Here is a 20,789-nt window from a genome sequence, read left to right as displayed (position 1 = left end):
GTCTTTTTATAGTCGCCTGTGCGTCTAATAATTTTCACGGCTTCGCGAGTAACGCGAGCGTGCACAAAAGGGCGCGTCGTCTCGCTTAATTGCACGGAGCCGGCGAACGCGAACGCGGACGCGGACGCGAGCGCGAGCTGTGCAGCGGCCGTCCCCGAAGCCGAAGGGAGTCTCGGATCGCGGCCGGATCGCGCGACCGGATCGATCCCCGAATCATCGAAGCACGTAGTTGAAAAGGGGGTATCGGCCGGGGAGAAAGTCCGATGATCAGAGAGGATCGGTGGGACAGGATGATGGTGGGGTTGTGCCGGTGTCTCTACGACGCTCGCTCTCAGCGCGGTGGCGAACAACGCTGGATGGTGGGGCTGAAGGGTAGCGCAGTCATTTATGGTTGCCGGTTGATCCGACGGGTTCAGTTCTCTCTCCGACCAACAACGACAAAAAGCTCGACGACCAAACCAGCGACCGGTCACCGAGGGCCATCGTTCCACGCTGCTTCGACTCTACTCGTCTACTCGTCTACTCGTCTACTCGTCTACTCGTCGATCCGCCAGTCCGTGAATCCGTGAATCCGCGAGTCCGCGAATCCGCGAGTCCGCGAATCCGAGAAATGGCGAAGGAGGTTCGGCGATCCACGGTGGAGCGAGTTCGATCGGTGAACAGCTTCGTCTGCGCGTCGGCCGTCGATCGAGCGATCGTCTGAGATCTCGCTGAAACTTTGGCGAATCGTTGGCCACCGCCCGCGATCGTCGGCGTCCGCGGCCACCGGATTCGCTCTTCGGCGCAAAACTGTCGCTCAGAGCGCGGCATGCTCCCGAGGAGGAGACGACTACTGGTTCGGAACCGTTGAAGTTGTTGCAAGAGCAGCCCGGCACCTCGAGAGACCGCGCGAGTCCGCGAGACGATGTGAAGGCCTCGATCGAGCAACAGAGCATCCTTGGAACCACCTCGACGAGGATGACTTCGCTGAGACGGTCCGCGAACCAGTCGACCAGGGAAGGCACTTCCGGCAGGAGGCACGCGCTCGCCGGGATCAGCTCGAAGAGCATGAGGAGCGTTCTCCACACGCCGACTGCCCCCGGCTCGCCTCTTCGACACCGTTCCAAGTACGAGCTGAGGAGCATCAGCTTGGAGGGCACCAAGGTCCTGCCGTGGACTGCGCGGTGAGTACGAATCGCTCGCTTTTACCCTCCACAGTCCACAGTCCACAGTCCACGCTCCACAATCCACTGTCCGTGGTAACATAGCCCTCCGATTACTGTATTCAAAACGCAGTTGTTCAATCGACCCACACCGAAATCGATCAAAATCACTCTATTAAATCGAGTCAATATTTATTGAAACGAGATGGAACCGAAAGCTGAAACTCTTTCGCGTCGAGCAGGAAGCTAGTCCTGGCTCTCGGCTCTGGCTTTAGCCCCTAGCCGAGCCGTCGCGTCGCGTCGCGTCGCGTCGCGGTGAGGCGCGCTGCAACAGGTAACTCTTCCCGTGACGCACGATTCGCAACTCGCACCATCGCCTAATTCCATTGTACCAACTTCTGGCCGAACAACCAATTAACCGATCTAATTGTTGGTAAACTTTGGCAATTTCTCCGCGTTCGGGTAGCAGAGCGACCAACTATTCGCGTTCCTAAAAGGAAACGGGCCGTCCGAGCGGCGCGAATATTCGCCTTGTTCTAGAATTATTGGATTAGGAATCTTTTTGCATTTAGGTACGCCGGTTTCGACGAGATAAAAATATAAATATCCCAAAGAAACTTTAAAATATAGAAATTAAATGAAAATCGTTTAATATCGTTAACATTCTGAACTTTCTAAATTCGTTCGCCGAAAGCGAAAAGTTTGGATACGATGGAATAAGTGTGAAATGAGATGAGCGTAGAAGGTAATAAGTTTACGATTAAATTGTTTGATACCGCTTATCCAGGATCGCCGATAAAGGACGACGCGGCAGCGGATTACTGAATTTTCCACGGTGAAAATAAATTCACCGCGTGCTTCGATATGAAACTTCGGCGTTGAAATACAGGGCAAAGGGGTTAATGTTCACGCGCCTGTTAGGCATTAGCGCGCGAACTTTTTGTTTAATTCGAAAGTTTGTTTTGTTTTGAACGCGTGCACGCGAGAGCTTTCGACGCCGAAGCATCGAGTCATGCGAATTTCCTATCGACGACCGAGCGGAAACGAGCTTGGATATTGATTCGACACCGAAGCTCCGCCGCCGCCTGTCGCCTGTCGCCTCGAAATTTCGAGTTTGAATTTATTAAATCACCAAAGTAATATTCTCGTTTTAGAGAAATTGTCAGTTCCATACCTATTTATACGCTCGTACAATTTGATCGTTTGCACGTGTATAACATGCCTTTGTAGACTATTCTTGAGACTTTGAGCGCGCGTTTTTCTCGAAATAGATTCTTCGTAACTGGTTGGTATGATTTCAAAGGAGGCATTCCATCGATTCGCTCGAAATTGAAAAACGCGCGAGAACGTAGCAATTTCTATGCGTCGGATATGCCTGGCATCGCTCTACGTGGATAACTTTTCATCTGGAATCGATTATATTCCTATAATTATATATATATCATATTTCGAACGCGTGCGTATTAAATATTTAATACTCCGCTCGCGGTTATTAAATTTAACTCGAATACTTGAAAGCGTAGCAAAAACGGAAGAAACAACGGCTTCCTAATTATTTCTGGGAAGAGATTTAAGGTTCTGCTAACGAAGGAACAGCACGAAACGATACAAACGGTTCGAGGAACGCGAATAGATCGTTCTATTATAATTAAGGACGAACAATTGCGCCAATGCAGAATGCCGACCGATGCGATGGAAAGAGTTGAAGAATCGTAGGTGTTGAATCGCATTGTTCACCGGGGAAGAATAAACGGACAATGCGCGGTCGGTCTCGCGTTGCTTTCCTTCCTGCCTTCCGTGTCAAAGAATAAAGGACGCTTGGAAAATTTACTAGATTTTCTTGCTAGTCCAAAGTCGAAGTTCGATTTTGACAATTTTCTATGCAAATCGAATGATTCGCGAGAACCTATACTTTTCATTTTGCAATATATATATATATATATATATATATATATATATAGTTCGAGAATGTTTCGCGTGTGAAAACTATTGTGGAATCTCGACTGCGCTCTCGTAAAGTATTATTTCGGATGGAAGCCGACGTAAACCGGAGTCGCGACGACAAGGGCTCCCCGAGGAAAGCGATTCTAATCCATGGTAAACCGTAGGAACCAAGAGCTCGTGCCTCCAATGCGTTCCGCAGAGCGTGATAACCAGGTTACGAGCTACAGGCTGCAGTCCACAGGCAAGCCGATTGAAAATTCAACAAATTTTCCTAAGAAAATCGTTAGCTATAATTCAGCAGGAACAACAGCGATCTTCTTTCTATTCAAAATACTCCAAATAGACGGCTACGAGCTGCTCTACGCTTGCTTAAATATTTGTCTCGACGTAGAAAAATTACATGCATGGAAAGTTGCAAGTAGTTTAGAAAGAGCTCGTTCCAGTGTATTCGCGGGCTTTCCGATCTACGCGGAAACCAACGAAGATCGAGGAAGATCGATTCCCGGGACCGAGGTAGATCGCGTCGATCTCTCGTTCCCGATAATTTGTCATTGTTCGCGATCTTGCGAACTCCTAGGTCTCGGTTGTTCCGTCGACGATGACAACGACAAGTGCAGGTACAGGTACAACGACACCGAAAATGGCAACGATTGCAACAATGATGAGACAACGCGCGAACGGCAACCGGCTGTACCAGAACGAGAACGAGAACGGCACCGGCAACGGCGACGGCAACGGCGACGACAACAACGACAACGTATCGGATTTTGACGCTCGCCTCTTTATAATTAACTCTTTTGCTATCGGCCCGTTGGTAGTCTCGGCCGGCGAAGTCCCTTTTGTACCGCATGGATCAATTTCGATCACGCTCGACCAAGTGGAAGTCGACCGTTGCCGCATCTCTCGGCCTCTGGGCACTGGACACTGGGCAACTCTGGCCAGTGGACAGAGAAACAGAGGCGGACGGGTCAGGGGGCGCGGGGCGCGGGGCACGGGGCACGGCCGACCGTGGAAACGGGGTGAAAAGGGGAGGAAGGGGAGAAAAGCCGTGGAAAGGGGAGAAAAGCGGAGAAAAGCGAAGAAAAGGGACGCGAGAGGAATAAGAACGAGTATCGACTCTCGAATGTGTGGTAGAAATCTGAAGGTGTGGCCGTGGCCACGGATACGAATATGCTGCTTCGCGGACCATGGACCGCGGGAGTTTTAACAGACTCGTAGCCCGTGCAATCGCTGTAATCGCTGTAATCGCTGTAATCGCGGCAATCCCGACGATCGCTGCTCTCCAAAACATCCGAGTGCTTCGATCGAGTGACGATCTTCGGGGGAACAAGACAATTAATTGTCTGCCTGAAAATTAACATTATTTTCTCGTGAAAATTAACATTAATTTTCAGAAACTAGACTGCGAAATGACAATGTTTAAAGATTAAAAGAGGTTCGACAATTTCTCTAAAAAGAAGATTTTCAAAGAAGTTGTTAGCATTATCCGTTGAAAGAGGACTCGTTCGAAAATGACTGGCAAACGGAGGGCTAGGGTCCAACTACAACTCGGCTCGGCAGTTACCCCGTTGTGCTTTAATTCTCATTTCATTTTTCTGAACGCGTCGAATAATGGTCGCTCTCTCTCTCTCTCTCTCCCTCTCTCTCTCGCTCTCTCTCCCTTTCTTTCTCGCGTAGGAAGGGAAAACAGGAGAGAACTAGACCGTTTCCGATTACTTTGTCGCGCGGACATATCGAGAATTGCGTCACCCCGATGGCCCGCATCCGCATCCGCAGCCGCATCTACTGCACCGTGTTTGCAACGCAGCGCGAGTATCGACCTTGCCGGTGCATAACGAAGCGCACATAGCAGCGTTTTTTCAGTGATCCAACCTCGACGCCAAACTTACTACAAGCTATTAAAAATATCAAATTTTAAGGACCTGCTCGAGAAGCGCCACAACAAGCATCAACCTATTACGATCTTGATAAAATAGCTGAACCGACAGTAAACGAAAGTAGGAAGAATCTGAGAAATAATAACTTACGAAATTGGACTCTGAAATTTACATAAAATGGCAATTTATAATGGAATAGTCCCGAAGTTTTACCCGGCGACAGCGAGAAAGATTATTCTGTAAATATCGAGAATTTGTCGGCCCTTTGGTTGAAAAACCGCAAGCAAGGAAAAAGTGGCGAAGCAGTAACTAGCGGCCATCGTTTCATGGACCATTAACAATTTGTCGTGGCCCATCGACCGAATAAATTAACGCGAGCATCGTTTCAGTCGGATCAAAATATGACTTAGCGTTCGGGCGTATTTAAATAATAACTCGCAGGCAACTTGAAAAGTTCCGTGGACGTATGGATTATTTTCGATTGTCGAGGAAAAATCTCTAAACAGAATTTCGTATCGCAATATTGCGTGACCTGTACGGAACAGCGTACACAGCGTACAGGTAGCTAATGGAATGAACAAAAAAGGCGAACCTTGGACAACGCGTACACATGATTTCGTATTCCTTTTACGGCTTTTACGTAACAGCACAGGTAGAAGCAACACGTGAAAACGTAGCTGCGCTCATCGATTACGAGACTTCTCCCTCGTCGCATGGCCTCGAGTTCCGTCGTGTCGTGTCGCATCGAGGCAAAATCATCACCGAAAATTAGTCATACGCTCTTTGTTGGTCGAAACTTCACGCTATTCTCTAATTCTACCAAATATAAAGCATTATTTACTTTTTTTATTTTTTATTGCAGAAAATTTACTCTGGTCGATGGAATCAGTTTTGCGTGCAGGTATTTAACAGTCGCAATAAAAATCGTATAAAATTCGAGTGACAAGCTGTTATCGAAGAAATATGTAGAGGTTGACCTCGTTTTCGGTAGAAACAACGTGTCACCGCCGCTGAAATATCCGCGCGAAACATTCGCAAGCTATCGGTAAAGTCGTGGAAACGATAAAAGGTCTCGCCTGCGGTACAGCACGGTGCAGCAGAGTACAGTCTGCTGGACAAGATTACCATCCGAGAGAAGAGCTGAAAGACGTCGGTAACCGATACGACGATTACCAACGAAAGGTTCACAGACGAAACGTAGTCTGGCATCGTTTCATCGATCAACAATATACATAAACCGAATGTTTTCCAAAGTTCTACCCTCCGAAAATAGGGAAGGGGGAGGAGAGATAGATAGATAGACGATAGGTATTGTACCGAAATTTGGAAGGAATACGTGTTGGAAAATTGTTCCAGCAGCTCGCAGAGGAGAATCTGCGACGACGACGGCGACGACGACGACGACGACGATCGATCGATCGACGAACCGAGTGTAATGAAATGGTATCGTTCGACGAGAAGGGTGGCCGTGGCCGAACGAGGATTAAAAGGGCAGCAAATAGAGCAACCGAATACCAGGAACGAGCAATCGATACTATACGGTAAACAAAACGAGGACATCGAACCGAAAGGGAATGTAAAGGGAAACCGAAAAGCGGAGCAACGATTAGATCGCCGAAAATCCCGGCTAATCTGTCCGGGCAGGAACCGAGAAAAACCGCGGAGACTTCGCGACGGATGTCGGTTTCGATTCGAACCGACGAGGGTCTCCTTTCTCGATAGGGGTCTCTTCTGCTAAGGAACAAATTAAGAGAATCAAGTGGAGGGGACGCGACGAGGGAGGCGGCGGAGGCGGAGGGCGAGTCAGCGAACGCGGAGGGAAGGAGGATCGAGGGTGGAGGGTGGAGGGTGGAGGGCGGAGGGTGACGGGAGGAACGGTACCTAAAACGCAGGATCCGAGAAGGATCGGAAAAAGAAGATCAACGTCTGCTCGGTGGCTGTGGCGGTGGCCTAGTTGGCGGTTCGAGAGAGACACCGCACCGGCCCGGCCGAATCCGAGTTAAGCTGTGTACACAATAGAGAACGCGTGTCGCATCTCCGGACCCCTCTTGCTACTTTTCCTTTTCTAGATTCTAGATTCTAGATTCTTGAATACCGTGCCAGAATCGCTGCGAACGTATCGAGCATGATTCGTTAAATACGGGTGCTATTTGTCGAGACTTGTTTGTTTCGAAATAGTCTTACACACAGACCTGCGACGAATTCTTATCCGTGTTTGCTGTAATCGTCGATAGGTCTTATCTATTTTCTGCCTATTAACACGTTTGCAACGTAGAGCCGGGATCAAAAACGACATCTGAGTCTAGGAATGAAAGTAAACGAAGACGCGCAGAAAAGAAAAGTTGTTTCGGTTTATCGGAGAACGATTAAAAAAAATTCAAAGGTCGACCGTCTACCCGCAACGCGAATCTATCGTAGTTGTTCGCAATTCGGAACAACAATTAATGCTTCGAACGAAATGTAAAATGCGGTGTTGCCGACACCGACTGGATGGCCTTCGATTCTATTTGCATTCTCCGGAGTATCCTCCATTTACAATCGCTCGTGCCAGCAAATTGTTCGTATCGTATCCGATAACAAGCTGCAAAACATTTAGATAAATGCACAGACGCGGAAGTAGAATTACAAAGTCTGATAACGGTTGGCTCGATGTTGTTTGCGAATTGCTGTACACGTATGCATGAAAAATAGAAAATCGGGAAATAATGCTGCAGCGACGTCGAAAGTTTCTGGGATGCGTTTCTGAGTAACGATTAAATTACAAAATTGATTGCTTGAATTTCATCGGGAAATTATGGACGCTGTTAAACTTCTGCAAACGACAAATACTGCTTGCGCAAGTACCAAGTGGAGCAGGTAAACAGGCGAAATTGCATAGGAGCCAAGTTCGGTCCTGAAAGGCGTGTTAACTCTGGCAACGGCGACGCAACCTCCCCGATCGCTAATGGAAAGTTTTCATCGCGACAAAGGGCTGGGCACCGCGCCGCGATCCTCCGTAGTATGTATGTAGCTGGTAACGGTACTATCCGGCACCGTTTCGAACTCTAATTCAGCCCGTCGCGGCGCGTCCCGTCGCCTCGCGTCTAAGCGAGCTCGCAGAGTACGGCGTAGTACAAACGACACCTGATTTTGGGGATCGAATCGAAATGTTGATCGACTCGGAGGAATTTCAAGATTCCAGAGTATCGCGACGGTGTGCACGTCGCTTCAGGGAGGTGAAGTTGCGGTAAGACAGAAAGCACGGGAGAAAGAGGAGCCGCGACAGAGACCAGTGTAGAGGAACGGAGCGGAGAGGAGAGAAGGGGAGACGGGGGAGGAAAAGAGAGCCAATGAGCTCGACGACGCGGCGCCAGTCGTGGAGTCGCCGTGTTACTACGAGTAGTTGCTCTCTCACCGTAACTCGCCGCCTCGCTGCCTCTCTCGCTGCCTCTCTCGCCGCCTCTCGCCGCCTCTCGCTGCGTCCTCGTTCGAAAAGGGTCGTGTCCTGCCGCCTAGCCCGCCGCCTAGCCCGCCGCCCAGTCCACCGCCAGTACAGTAGGGGTTGCAGACCCGAGCGAGGCAAACCCATCGTTCGTGCCTCTCGCCGCTCTCTCTTTTCCCTCGTTGACCGATCGGTCGATCGACGGATCGACGGATCGACGGATCGATCGATCCACCGGACACGTGCGACATCGACCAAACTGTGTCTTCCGGTTCCAGCCCGACTCGATTTTCGTTCGGATTCCGTTCGGTTTGTTTCGCTGGCAAACTAAACGTCCACGTCGAATCCATTCCGATCGACGCTGTGATCCGAACCACTTGGATGCGTCTCCTACGCACACGGCAGCTCCGACGCTTCGATCTGGATCCTCGATCGACGATGGACACTTGATCCTCCTTGCCTGTAAGAACGCGAGTGCTCTCCCTCGACGGATCGTTCGGATGTTGCTCGGCGACCGTAAACTATACGAGGATCGGTTTTTCCAAAGCTCGAGTCAGCGAAGCTTATTTGGTCGCCGGTTTCGTTGTCCGATGAACCGAAACTCGGTTCGAAGCTCGTTACCGATGGTCGCCGTCGCGTTCACGCAGACCTCGGCTACTTGCGAACCGTGCGTGGGGGGCCGATGCCACGCATCGGTGTTTTCCGCGGTTTCCGAAAACCGAACGGCCGCCCGAGCATTCGACCGTAGACTGCTAAATCGCTCTGCTCTGTCACCCGATCGACTACGTCCACGTACAAGCGAAATGCTATTCTTGGTTGGAAAAAGTGATCGAAAGTTTGATTTCTTTCGATTCTTTGATTCGCGACTTTTCCCGTTTCGTGAATTGCCGCAGCCTCGCTGCATCGCTGCATCGCTGCATCGCGGAAGCTGCTGCGAACGTGCACTCCTAAATTCCCTTCGATGCTCTTATCGTCTTTCACGATAGACGCGATATCAGGCGTTAAAACAAAAAATCCCGACGAACGGTGAGCATTTTCTCGTTTATTTCGAATCTGTTAAAGACGAAGGAATTTAAATGGTCGTGGTCGCGAAGCAAATCCCGTGGCGCGCAGTTTGAGAAATTTAAAACGAGTCGAATGGTTTTATTTAAATACGAAATACGAATATCAAATCAGGTGCGGCCTTATTGGACGCAACAAATTCTACGCTCGTTGTGTTGTAGGAGTCGAAACCTTTCGAGAAGAAAAATGTTTTTGCGCTGCTATTTTCCGGCCATGTACTATTCTCCCTTACAAGAAAACAATCGAAAATGCTGCAACACCTCTGATCGTATCCGAATTTGCTGGACTCAATAATTTCTCGGGAATGGACCAATCTCGATTACATACGAACTCCCTTTCCGTTTTGGTATCAATATCTTTTTCCCTCTGTCTCGACAGTCATCGATCCAATTACCATTATAAACGTAGACGGTCCCACTTAAGCTCATTTGTTCGGCGGAATGAATTGTTGCCACGTTTGTTAAAAAAATTGCTCGCAAAGAAGCGGACGGGTGCGAGGGTGGGGCCGTTTTCCGACCGGTCGGGTTTTCGCCAGATTTCCGGGACTTTCCTCGATTCGTAGAGCAATGCGCAGTCGCCGGGGACAAAGGCTATTGTATTTTTTGTCTTCTCTTTAATTTGTTCCGCAGAGACAAAAAGCAGTGCACGTATTGAGAACGCCGTTGAAAGGAAAGTCACGAGTGGTTTGCGGGAGTAAGAGGTACAAAGAAATCGGAGGGCAGCGACGCGGCGTTCTTTCTCGAACCTAGGGCCTAGGGGCAAAACGATACGTACGCGACACGTGGATCGGGCTGATCCCAAAGAGCAATCGATTTGGCGGGCAAAAGGCATTCCCCATCGAGGAACAGCATCCTCGAGGATCGTCGAGTCGCCCGAGCAAACATCCGCGACTTTCCGTTTCGAGCAAAAAAGAATATACTTGGTCGCGAGCTTGTCCCTACCGTCGCTGCTGACGCCGATCAACCGACAACGAGCCCTAAACGCAACTAGTCCATTGTTTTACGATAACATTCGATTTATTTCTCTTATACGGACCGTGGATCTTTACGCGATCGTCGTTTGCTAACGTCCGCAGCTGTGAAAAATGAAGCGAGAGAGCCACGATAGATGGATAGTAAATCCCAATTCTGGCGCCTTTGTGGTCTGCTGTACAGCTTTTCAATAGCGGTAATAGCATTATCGTTTTATTTTTCGAATGATTACCTTTGCGGTGGATCGGGCAAATTTTTCTTTTATTTCTGTAAAACAATCCCACCGAGAAACGAAAATGAGAATGTTCGCAAAGATTCACGGTCTACCGGTAACTTGCCGATTAAATTGGCAAAACCGGTGACAGGGACACGGTTCGATGAAATTCGGAGAGATCGGAAGTCAGTCTATTCGACGGTCACCGAAATCGATGACCTTATCGCGGCGCGAGTTCGCCAACTTCCCTAACATCGAGACAAAGGATTGCCTTGTTTCGCTCGCAATCGAATAATCGTTCTGGGACAGTTTCGACTTTCGACTTTGACGGCGGCGGACGACGACAGCGACGACGACGACGAAGGAAGAATCGAGGTTCTAGCGAGCGTCAGGGGTCGGATCGGGCCCGGGGAAGATGTTGTGCCTGGACATAAAGCTGGTGTCCCGTCTGCGAGGTGTTTCGCTGTCGAGCGGCTCGTCGACGAGCGTGTCACCGGTCCCCTCGACGGCGACCACGGCTTCGGCCTCGGCCTCGACCTCGAGCTCGTCGACCACGGCCTCTCTGGAGAAGCGCAAACGAGGCAAAGGAAGAAGAGAGGCCAGCTCGGCGACGGAAAGCGACAGCGAGGAGGAGGAGGAGGAGGAATCGGTGCCACCGGCTCACGAAATGATACGGAGGAACAGGTCCAGATCGGTTTGCGTATCCGCGTTGCCGTCCTCTCAGCTCAAACATCTCCACCGAAGGGCCAGTCACCACGCGTATGTTTCCATTTTGTTAGATGCTTCGTTTCTTTTCGCTGCAACGTCCGTCCGGTGGTGATCGGGGGGGCACCATTTCGAACAGAGATGATGGGAAAATTTCAAAGGTTTCTTTGCCGAAGCGGATGGCTGGGAACCCGCAAGAATCCCATAAATCCCCGTTTACGCTGCCGAATCAATTGTTTTCAGTGGTCCCATGTTCCGCGGACGAAAGAAACTGTATCTGTCGGTGTGGATCGAAATAATAAACTCGTTACGATTATAGAAACAAGCGTGGATCGTTTTGTCCGATCCAAACGATTGCTTCCAATTAGTTGCATATTTCTACGTATTTTCGTTGCGCCTTGCGGTTATTTATAACGCATGGTACGATGGTAACAAAGGCTGTTCTATCATCGCACTTGTGTAAAGCAAGACCAATGGAAGGATAGAGTGCTCGAAAGCTTGTGTGATTTTGATCGGAGCCGCGATCGAGCATCTCTTGAATTTAGCTAAGCAACGGGTTAATTGTTGCGATCCAGGGTCGTACCTGGCAGACTGGCCTCATTAACCCAGTTACGCTGATAGCGGTGTCCGAGGATACTGGAAACAATTATCTTCCTTTATCGCGTTTCTCTCTTCTTTTCTTTCCTTTGCTTTTCCTATCTTCGAGACGCACGGTAATGGTTTACGGATTTATGCAATGCTCCAGGTCCACCACGGATGCGATTTCCAGGCGAGGTGTCCTCTCCAGGCGATACTATGGCAGCGTCGAAATGGTGAGCATTCAGCATATTTTCCTAGAATGTTCCTACGATAAATTCAGAGTGGCTCCCGAAGTCGGCGCGTTTAGTGCATAGTCCGTGCATTCTTTGATAATACTCGCTGGGTGATTTGTGGTATGCATATAATGCTAGGGATTACATATATAGCATTTTATTTCTGTATCCTGCAATTAATTCTATCGAAGCAACAAAGATTAATAATGACTCGACGGAAGAAGGCAGAAACGATTTTCGATCTGTTCCGGGATGAGACGATGAGACAGACCGCGTTTCGTACAGAATCGTAGGCTGCCGCGACAAGACGAGATCGAAGAAATTGTAGCGGCTGTGTAAAATGAGCGACAAGCTGCGACAGGCACAATAAAAGTTAATTAGAGAAGAACGGGGAAACGAGTCGTAGACTCGATCTCGGTCTTGGTCTTGGTCTTGATCTCGGGCTCGGTCTCGGTCTCTCGACGTGTAACGGAGCTACTCCGAAACTGGAACGCGGTCTCTTGTCGGATACGGCGCGGGAGGCTCGCAATTGCTAATGCGTCACCCTTTGAAATCGCCTTTTAGCTGCCGCAGATCGAGCAAGACGGCTCCGACAATGGCAGAAGATTTCGGGTCGAGAACGGCGATTCGCCCGGCGAGAAAGAAGAAGTAAGAAAAGATCATCGTAATTGTGTCTCCCCTCGCCCCTCCATCGTCCTCGTCCTCCGTCAGCCATCTTTCCCTCAAAACCTTTTTTCGGGAACTCGGTCTTCTCCTAGCTGAAATTTACCAACCTGACAAACATTCGCGGATTTATTTTTGCCAGAACTTTGTTAGCTTTCTATGATCCTAATTTGTGCATGTTATTCCTTTCGTCTATCTATTATATTCGAAGCTCTCGAAGCTGCGACGTTTAGTTGCATCGACGTGCATGTACCTCTGTTTGAAGAAGTCACGTTCCGCTTACGTTTCTAGTGGCGCAATTCGGTTTCCGGTCAACGAAAATATCGACAATGCTCCTCGGAGACGCGTTCCGCGAGCATCGAATAAAGTGCACCCAACTGTTTTCTTGGAACACGACGAGTCGACTTTGTCTTTTTAGAGATGGAATGGTACAATTAGATCGGAGCTACGAAAGACCGTATTCCGAAAGCATATTTCTACGTTGATAATACGGAGGAAGATAGCGTCGCCAAATGTTCCAAATTCGAGCGGAAATATCTTTGGTATATTTTCGAGAAAACGCCGCTGTGTCGGAGGAATATTCTATTCTCGTGGGTACGATTTCTTCGATCAAGTATAATGTTTGATTTTTGTTTGGCGAAAGAACAAACCTCTGCGCCAATTGTATTCCAAGGAAGCAGCATGTACATAACACTTTGCGCAGGACATCGCGGGCGATATTGAAAAGTCTAAGAAAAGAGCCGATTACGATTAGAGAGAAGCATCCTCCCGTTTTCACGAAACTTGAAACCCGTTTTATTTCCCCTCTACTCTGCCCATTTCGTTACCGATAAAGCCGGTCGTATCGTTGCGCAGATGTTCGGCTCGCCCAGCACACCGATACTGGAAAATCCCGAATACCAAACGCGCTGGTATTTCAAGTACTTCCTCGGAAAATGTAAGTAAAATGTGTCTACCTAGGATTTTACGATAACCTTTTAGATAAGTAGTATAGATCGAGGCACCGATCGGCCAGCTTTGGAAATTTATATACTTAAAAATTATTATACTGTTGGACTTGATCATCCTTCGCGGTTGATTAAGTTAATGGCAGAAACAATCGGATTAAAGAACAATTATTTGTTCCGTTTTATTTACTTCAACCGAGCGGCATCATTTCGAAATACAATTTTGTTAACACGATGATCTCGGTGTAACGAAACGAATATTGGACCCTGCGAAACGTCTTCTCTTCCCGGTTAACGCTAATCTCTTTTGTGGCTTGTCTTCAGTGCACCAGAATTACGTGGCCGCCGATCAAGAAAGAAATCCTTTGTTTCTATCGGTCGTCACGAACGAAGTCAACGAGCAAAGTGTCCCCCATTACAGAGTGATTTTGTGGAGGAAAAGCGTAAGTATCGTAGAACGCGAACGATAGAAGCGTCGCTTACAGAATATAATAATGAAGGAGGAACGAAATATACAGGGCGCCCAGAAAATATCGTTGCCATACTCTGCGAACAAGACGATCACGATCAGGCAAATTCTCAGGCAAGTATTGCTGTCGTTAGACCAAGGTAATAGGGTGAATTTTCTTCGGACTAGAAATACCGAACGGTCGAACCAATTCGATTCTACTCCATGTAAACTATGTTAGAGAAACCGCGTTTATCGAAATTTCACGAATTCGTCGTTGAAGAAAATTAGCCGAAAAGTTTAGATAGGGTCTGGAGGAACGCAACTCTTCTGGTGTGTTAGTACGACGATATCGAGCAACTGTGCGATCGAATTTCAGCAACTTCTTCGGACTGGAGAAGCTCGACAAAGCGCCGCGCGAAATTTTTTCGCCGGATATACAAAAGGTAAGCGACCCGATCCTAACCCTAACCCTAACCCTAACCCTAACCCTAATCGAACCCATAACCGTAACCCGATGGGACGACTATACTAAGAATACGTATCGCGTCGCAGGACCTGCTCTTGCTGGAGGAACAGGAGGGCTCGGTGAACTTCAAGTTCGGCGTGATATACGCGAAAAAGGGGCAAACCACTGACGACGAAATGCTGTCCAATGGTAAGTTGTAAATTGATCAACGGTTGAAAACTAACGAGAAAATAGGTCAGCCGTTGTTGGCGTAGCATGTACCACGGCGTTCTCTCGTTTACAGAACAGGGCAGCCCGGAGTTCGACAACTTCCTAGAGATCCTCGGCGAGAGAATATGGCTGAAGAACTGGGACAAATACAGGGGCGGCTTGGACGTGAAAGGTGTCCGGCATTTTCTATTCCCGAGTCGTTCGCCGTCCTGATTTTTTTTTTTCTCGACAATGAAAGATGTCCTCGCAACCACAGTTCTATAAACTAGCGAAACATCTGTCCGAAATTGAACCACCTCTCTGCTTTTACGGAAATATTTCTCATCGAAGAGAGATCGAGTAACGTTCAGAGTCACCATGCGAAGAGTCGTTTGTTCTCCCTAGTTGAATATCTAGCGTACGTCCAGTAACACGGTGTTTCATAGACATTTCGAATATCTAATATCAATTTCTCAGGGATGTTTTCCTTGGCGAGCGATTCAGCACGGTTTCATATAAACGTTTATCGTTGCCGAAAAGACGGCCTAGACTAGACGAGCCTACGTTTCAGGCGACATGACCGGCAAAGAAAGTTACTACACGGTGTACGCCGGCCACGAGGTGATGTATCACGTTAGCACGATGCTGCCGTATTCGAAGGACAATCCGCAGCAGTTGGAGAGGAAACGGCACATCGGCAACGACATCGTCAACATCGTTTACACGGACGACCCCGACGCGATAGACGCGTTCAACCCGAATTGCATCAGGAGCCAGTTTACCCGTAAGTCGTGTCCTACGTTTACTTGGGGACTATAGCCCTTGCCAAAAGGGCGCAGCGTTTGTCAGCCGGATGTTTGGTCGCAGACGTGTTCGCCGTGGTATCCACCGAGGAGAACAACAAAGGGTGGCGCGTGGCCATCTACTGCGACGAGAGCGTGCCCTTGTTCGGGCCCAGCCTGCCCTGTCCGCCGGTCTTCGAGGACCCGTTCACTCTCAGAGAGTTCCTGCTGGTGAAGCTGATCAACGGCGAGAAGGCAACCTTCAACACGCCCACGTTCTCCAGGAAAAGGGAGCGGACGCTGGACGCCCTTCTCAGAGATATGTATCAAGAGCACACGCAGGAGAGCAAGAGCAACGTAAGTTTCACCAAGGCTTACTTAAGGGGAGAACCCTTCTTCCAGTCTTCCAGTCTTCCAGTAGAACGTTCCTCCGCTTTGCGACTCGCGTCGAACCGCTCCTAGGCTCGCACCTCGAACGAACCACCTTGCCGTGGTCGTGTTCTCTTGGATCTCTAAACGCAAAAGTGCCTTCTTGTCGCGCGACGACTGCACGCGTGCATGTCGATAAGCCTCGGATTTGCATCGGCTCCTAGTAGATATCCCTCCTAGTAGACCCGACCCGTTGCATTTTTCGCAGAGCATGTTGAACCGACGAGCTCTGTCGGATGTGGTGGAGGCTCCAGGTCGACGTCGCGAGGAGACGCGAGCCGTCGAGATGGTACGCGTGGGACAGGCCTTGAAACTCGAAGCTATCGTCCGAGGATTGGCGCCGACCTCGCTGGCCACGGCCGGCCCGTTGAAACCTAGGCCGTGGGAGCCCAGATGCATCTATCCGGACTTCCCGCACGAGGTCGTTTGCGGAGACGTGTGGCTGGACAGCAAGGTGGTCCTTGCTACGGAGAACGGCACATTTCTCATAGAAGGTCAGATCTTCGATCGGCAGTTGCCCGCTGGCCGTTCGTTCTTTACCAGATCGCAGAAGCTAACGATAACCATCCATCGAACATTTCAGACAGCCTCTCCCATAGAATGATCTTCGACGAGTCCGTGCAAATCAAGCAACTGGACGTGGTGGAGCAACACGGTATACTATTATTTCGCACCGGGGACAAAGGGAAGGATAGCAACGTCTACGTATTCCGTTTGAGGGAGTTCGAGAATGCCGGCGCCCCAGCCAACAGGTCGGCAGAGGTGTTGAACGAGCGCGAGGATGATCAGGATTGCGAGGACAACGGCGACGGAGACGACGTCGACGACGACGCCGATGAAAGCGAGGACAACGATTTCGAGAATTGCTCCAAATCCACCGCGAAATTTAAACCGGTGGCGGTTCGCGCGCGCGGCCGCGTTCGAGCGAGACCATTGGCTGTCAGGGGTCGATCGCACATCAAAGACAGGAGGCTGCCGAGAACCAGAGGCTGTCATTTGTACACCACTACCATGCCTGGTGGATCCCATCTGCGCATGGTATATACCACCTCTTTGTCTTATCATATCTTTTCTCCATTTCCTTATAGCGATTGAAGAGTTCCTGTCCGAGAAGGAAACAGAGTTGTTCTCGTTCGAATAAGCTCCTTCCTGCTTTCTTTCTTTCTTTCTTTCTTTCTTTCTTTCCACTTGTAGTGCGTGGCGGTTGGCCGCCGATTGACTGTGCTGCAATGGAAGCACAGCGTAGCTTGGACAGCCTGGTGTTCCACGGCAGATACGGACACCGTGGACGGTTTCACGGTGCTAAAAGAGTTCAACGCCAGCGAAACACCGTCGTTGGTCACGATGATCGAGGGCTCGGACTCTGCGAACGAATGGACCCTCTGCTGCGGCGTTCGCCACCATTTCGAACTGATCTCGGCGTCCGGAAGCACGAGGACCGTTCACATGGACGGAACGTCGAAGCCGCACCTGGTAGCCGCTTTGGACCTCTGCGAGGATGAAGAACCAGAGTTGCTGCTCTGCTATAACAGTACGTAGACGCCGCATCGAACGACGATCGCCGATGGTGTGTCGGTCTTAACAGAGTCTCCGCTTTCGTAGACACGTGCCATTTCCAGAAATTACTCGAAGAAAACACTGCGCCATCCGAGTTCGATTTCAACTGGAACTCTGTGCCAGCTGCTATAGGTAAGCCATTGCGATTCGAAGCTCGAATTGGTCGAAATATCGACGATGAACACGGACCGACCCGTAGAGAAAAGCCATAATCGGTCGAACCGTCCCAACCTAGAGAACAAACGACACAGCCCCTAAACGTAAACTTAAACGATCGTCTCTGTTCGAGGGGACATCGATGACCGACCGAGAACAATGTTGTTGCAGCCTGTGCCTTCCCCTACGTAATCGCGTTCACCAAGGACACTATGGAGATTCGACTAATAATCAACGGGAATCTGGTGCACACGATGGCGATGCCAAACTTGAATCTGATCACGTCGAAGCAGGACATCTTCTTCGCGACGACCGCTCCCGAGTTTCTACCGGGGAAGTGCGAAAGAATTCGGTTGGACGCGAAGCCTTCGGACAAAGAAGAACCGGTTTCTAGTCCGCCGCCTTTCGCGCAGTCCTCGTCCTCCCGATCTAACTCGCAAAGTACGTACCAGCTCGTCCCGGAGAGATCATAATTTTCCTACTATTTCTGTAACTCGCGTTTCTTGATTTCCCGACTTTTTTGATTTCGCAATTCACGCGGCAACGCGCTCCGGATCCGAACGGAGCGCAACGAGATTCCTCGAAGCTCCATCGACTCGTTTCGTTGCGTTGCGTTGCGTTGCGTTGCGTTGCGTTGCGTTGCGTTGCGTTTCATAAGCCTTCGCCGGTTTCGCAAAAGCGGTCACGTCTCTATCGGAGTCGCTAACTTTTCTCTGCTGTAAACTTTGCTGTATCCGCCGAACAAGATCATCGTCTGCGTTGAAAATGCGACTTCTTGTTGGCAACGGTCGGATCGTTTCCCGAGAGAGAGAGAGAGAGAGAGAGAGAGAGAGAGAGAGAGAGAGAGGGAGATATGATCGGGTCGTCGAGCGAATTCGGGAGAGAAGTGACTCGCGATAAAAACGCCGTCGTACAAAGATGGGCGAAAAATCCTGACCATGCTGTTGCTCCGCAGATAGCCAGAACGATTGGAAGCCGATAAGGATCTATCAGATACCGTTGCAGACCTTATCGAGGAGCAGCCTGTCGACCTGCGCCCAACGGCGTTGCCCCAGCCCCGTAGAACCGGAAGTCACTTCAGCACCCCCGACCACCGACAGGACTTTCCTTACGGTAGAGCCCCATAGGGCTGTCAGTCGGTCCTGCAGCAGCAGCCCGACCCCGACACCGACCAACCTCTTGCCACCACACTCCCCGATGAGAAAATAGGTCGAGTCGAGACCGAGACGAGACCGAGTCGAGATCGAATCGGTGCGAACCGATGCGACAGATTTCAGATTTCAGATTGCAGATTGCAGATTGCAGATTCCAGGTACCTGATGCTTGTGCCTCGGTTAGGATCGGCAACGGAGATGGTACAATAGCGCCGCGGCCAATCGGATCGAGCGAACGACCGGGCCGCTCGGCGACACTCTATGCGCTTAATTGTAGTTAGATTTACTGCCGTTGCGACGCGTTCTGCTATAACTATAACGTAGGTGTAACCGTACGCGCAAGAAGTGCCCTTGCCGCCGAAGTGTGAAAGACTGTCCGACCCATCGACCGGGTTAATCCAATTAGCTCTCGAGTCTTTGAACGGCCGGTCCAGTTTTCAAGATTTCAGAAATTCTCGGATATTATCGGCGAACGGTTCAATAAACGGGGATTATCGGACAACAAACAATGGGGGGAACAGCGTTCGTTAACATTTTCAAGGTTTCGCCTGTCTAGCCCCTTCCCCGGCTGAGTCGCGCATCTTATTTTTAACAGAAAATTCTAAGCATAGTGAGTTTCGTCTATTTACAATACTCCGACAACCGCCTTACGTACGTACACACAATATGTCCACATGTACATACAAAGAGTGATTAATAAAATGTACGCCACATGGTCGTCCCGCCAATCGTTAACCATATCAACCGACAAGCACTTCACCAGCGATACACCACCACCACCATTCGAGCTCGCACCATCTGGAATTTGTATATCTTTTCTAGCGTAGATTGCGAGCTATTGCGACTCGGACATTACGTCGCGATCGAGCGAAGAAAACAAAGTGCCGATGTTGATCGTTATTTTCGTCGATTTCCCACGCCGAGACTCGGCCCGGCCCGGCTTGGCCGCGGCACGGCACGGCGTCCGTTCGAAAAAAATGCAATCCCAATGGCTCGAGTCACTCGGCAAGAACGATCTAATCGATATGATCGTCACGGTGGAAAGGACTAACTCACGTTTCCTGAAACGCGTTCAAACGGGTTCGAATCAAACGCATTCCGCGACTTTTTTGCTGCATTGCCGGGAATTATAAATGCCAATCGCTGTCAAGCGGAGCTGAAGCAAAATGCTTTGCCGACCCCGGTCAGTCCCGTGCATTGAACCATGATGATTTACGTTTACCCGACTTATGCTACCATGGACCAAGTCTTGCCACGCGAATGTTTTACTCGCGTTTCTTTCACTGCCCATTTACCCGAGAAGTTCATTAATATCAAACGGTAGCGTCGCGTCGCCTCGACCTTCGACCATCACCGGCCCCGCCGCCGCCGCCGCCGCCACAGCCTCCAGCAGAGCTCCTACCGCACCTGTAAGATCTACTGCAGCTGCGGAGGACTGTGGCATCCCGGGCGACGGCGACGGCGAGATCGTCGAGAGGAGCTGAACCGGGAAGGAGGACCCTGACGTCCCATTGACGGGGCGGTAACGTCACCCTCAGCCGCCCCCGCCTCTACGAGGAGAACGGCAGAGCCGAGGACGATCCGCAGTAGTCGTCTTGCTTTTCAACTCGCGTCACCGTCTGGAGTCAGTGCCTGCGTTGTGGAAGATCTCCAGCACTGTGCTCGTGCACAAGAAGTGCTGATCGTCCCATGTCTGACACGACCCCGAAGCACTTTGCGGCCGCCCTTGGCAAAAGGACTTTTTGCCGTGCGAAGGGTGTTATGAACACAACTTTGTGCTGCAGGCAGTTTTTCACGACGCTCGGGGCGTCCCACTTTTCTGTTTACCCCCTTTACTCCCGCTTTTG

At 50.0% G+C, this 20,789-nt stretch overlaps 2 protein-coding genes across 6 annotated transcripts in view; one reads left to right on the top strand and one right to left on the bottom strand.

Moving 5' to 3' along the window:
* Kfase (kynurenine formamidase) overlaps positions 1 to 20,789 on the bottom strand; it is a 114,440-nt gene that overhangs the window by 89,736 nt on the left and 3,915 nt on the right. The window lies entirely within an intron of this gene.
* On the top strand, positions 845 to 19,670 carry LOC144471300 (GTPase-activating Rap/Ran-GAP domain-like protein 3). 5 transcript variants are annotated; one of them, XM_078183205.1, is made up of 18 exons: positions 8,323 to 8,846; positions 10,941 to 11,390; positions 12,082 to 12,148; positions 12,713 to 12,796; positions 13,667 to 13,748; positions 14,083 to 14,201; positions 14,277 to 14,341; positions 14,586 to 14,652; positions 14,762 to 14,864; positions 14,959 to 15,057; positions 15,436 to 15,648; positions 15,732 to 16,003; positions 16,323 to 16,569; positions 16,659 to 17,113; positions 17,270 to 17,606; positions 17,678 to 17,764; positions 17,960 to 18,229; positions 18,744 to 19,670. In XM_078183205.1, exons 2-18 carry the CDS (start codon positions 11,047 to 11,049, stop codon positions 18,995 to 18,997), a joined length of 3,165 nt encoding a protein of 1,054 aa, XP_078039331.1. In that variant the 5' UTR covers positions 8,323 to 8,846; positions 10,941 to 11,046; the 3' UTR covers positions 18,998 to 19,670. The 5 variants fall into 5 exon arrangements, with proteins under 5 accessions (XP_078039332.1, XP_078039331.1, XP_078039328.1 ...); XM_078183202.1 differs by having other exon boundaries at positions 16,284 to 16,569; XM_078183204.1 differs by lacking the exon at positions 8,323 to 8,846 and adding an exon at positions 10,498 to 10,613 and having other exon boundaries at positions 16,284 to 16,569.

Source organism: Augochlora pura, chromosome 6 (genome assembly GCF_028453695.1).
Source record: "Augochlora pura isolate Apur16 chromosome 6, APUR_v2.2.1, whole genome shotgun sequence".
Taxonomy (NCBI): Eukaryota; Metazoa; Arthropoda; class Insecta; order Hymenoptera; family Halictidae; genus Augochlora; species Augochlora pura.
This window is presented reverse-complemented; position numbering and strand designations above follow the sequence as displayed.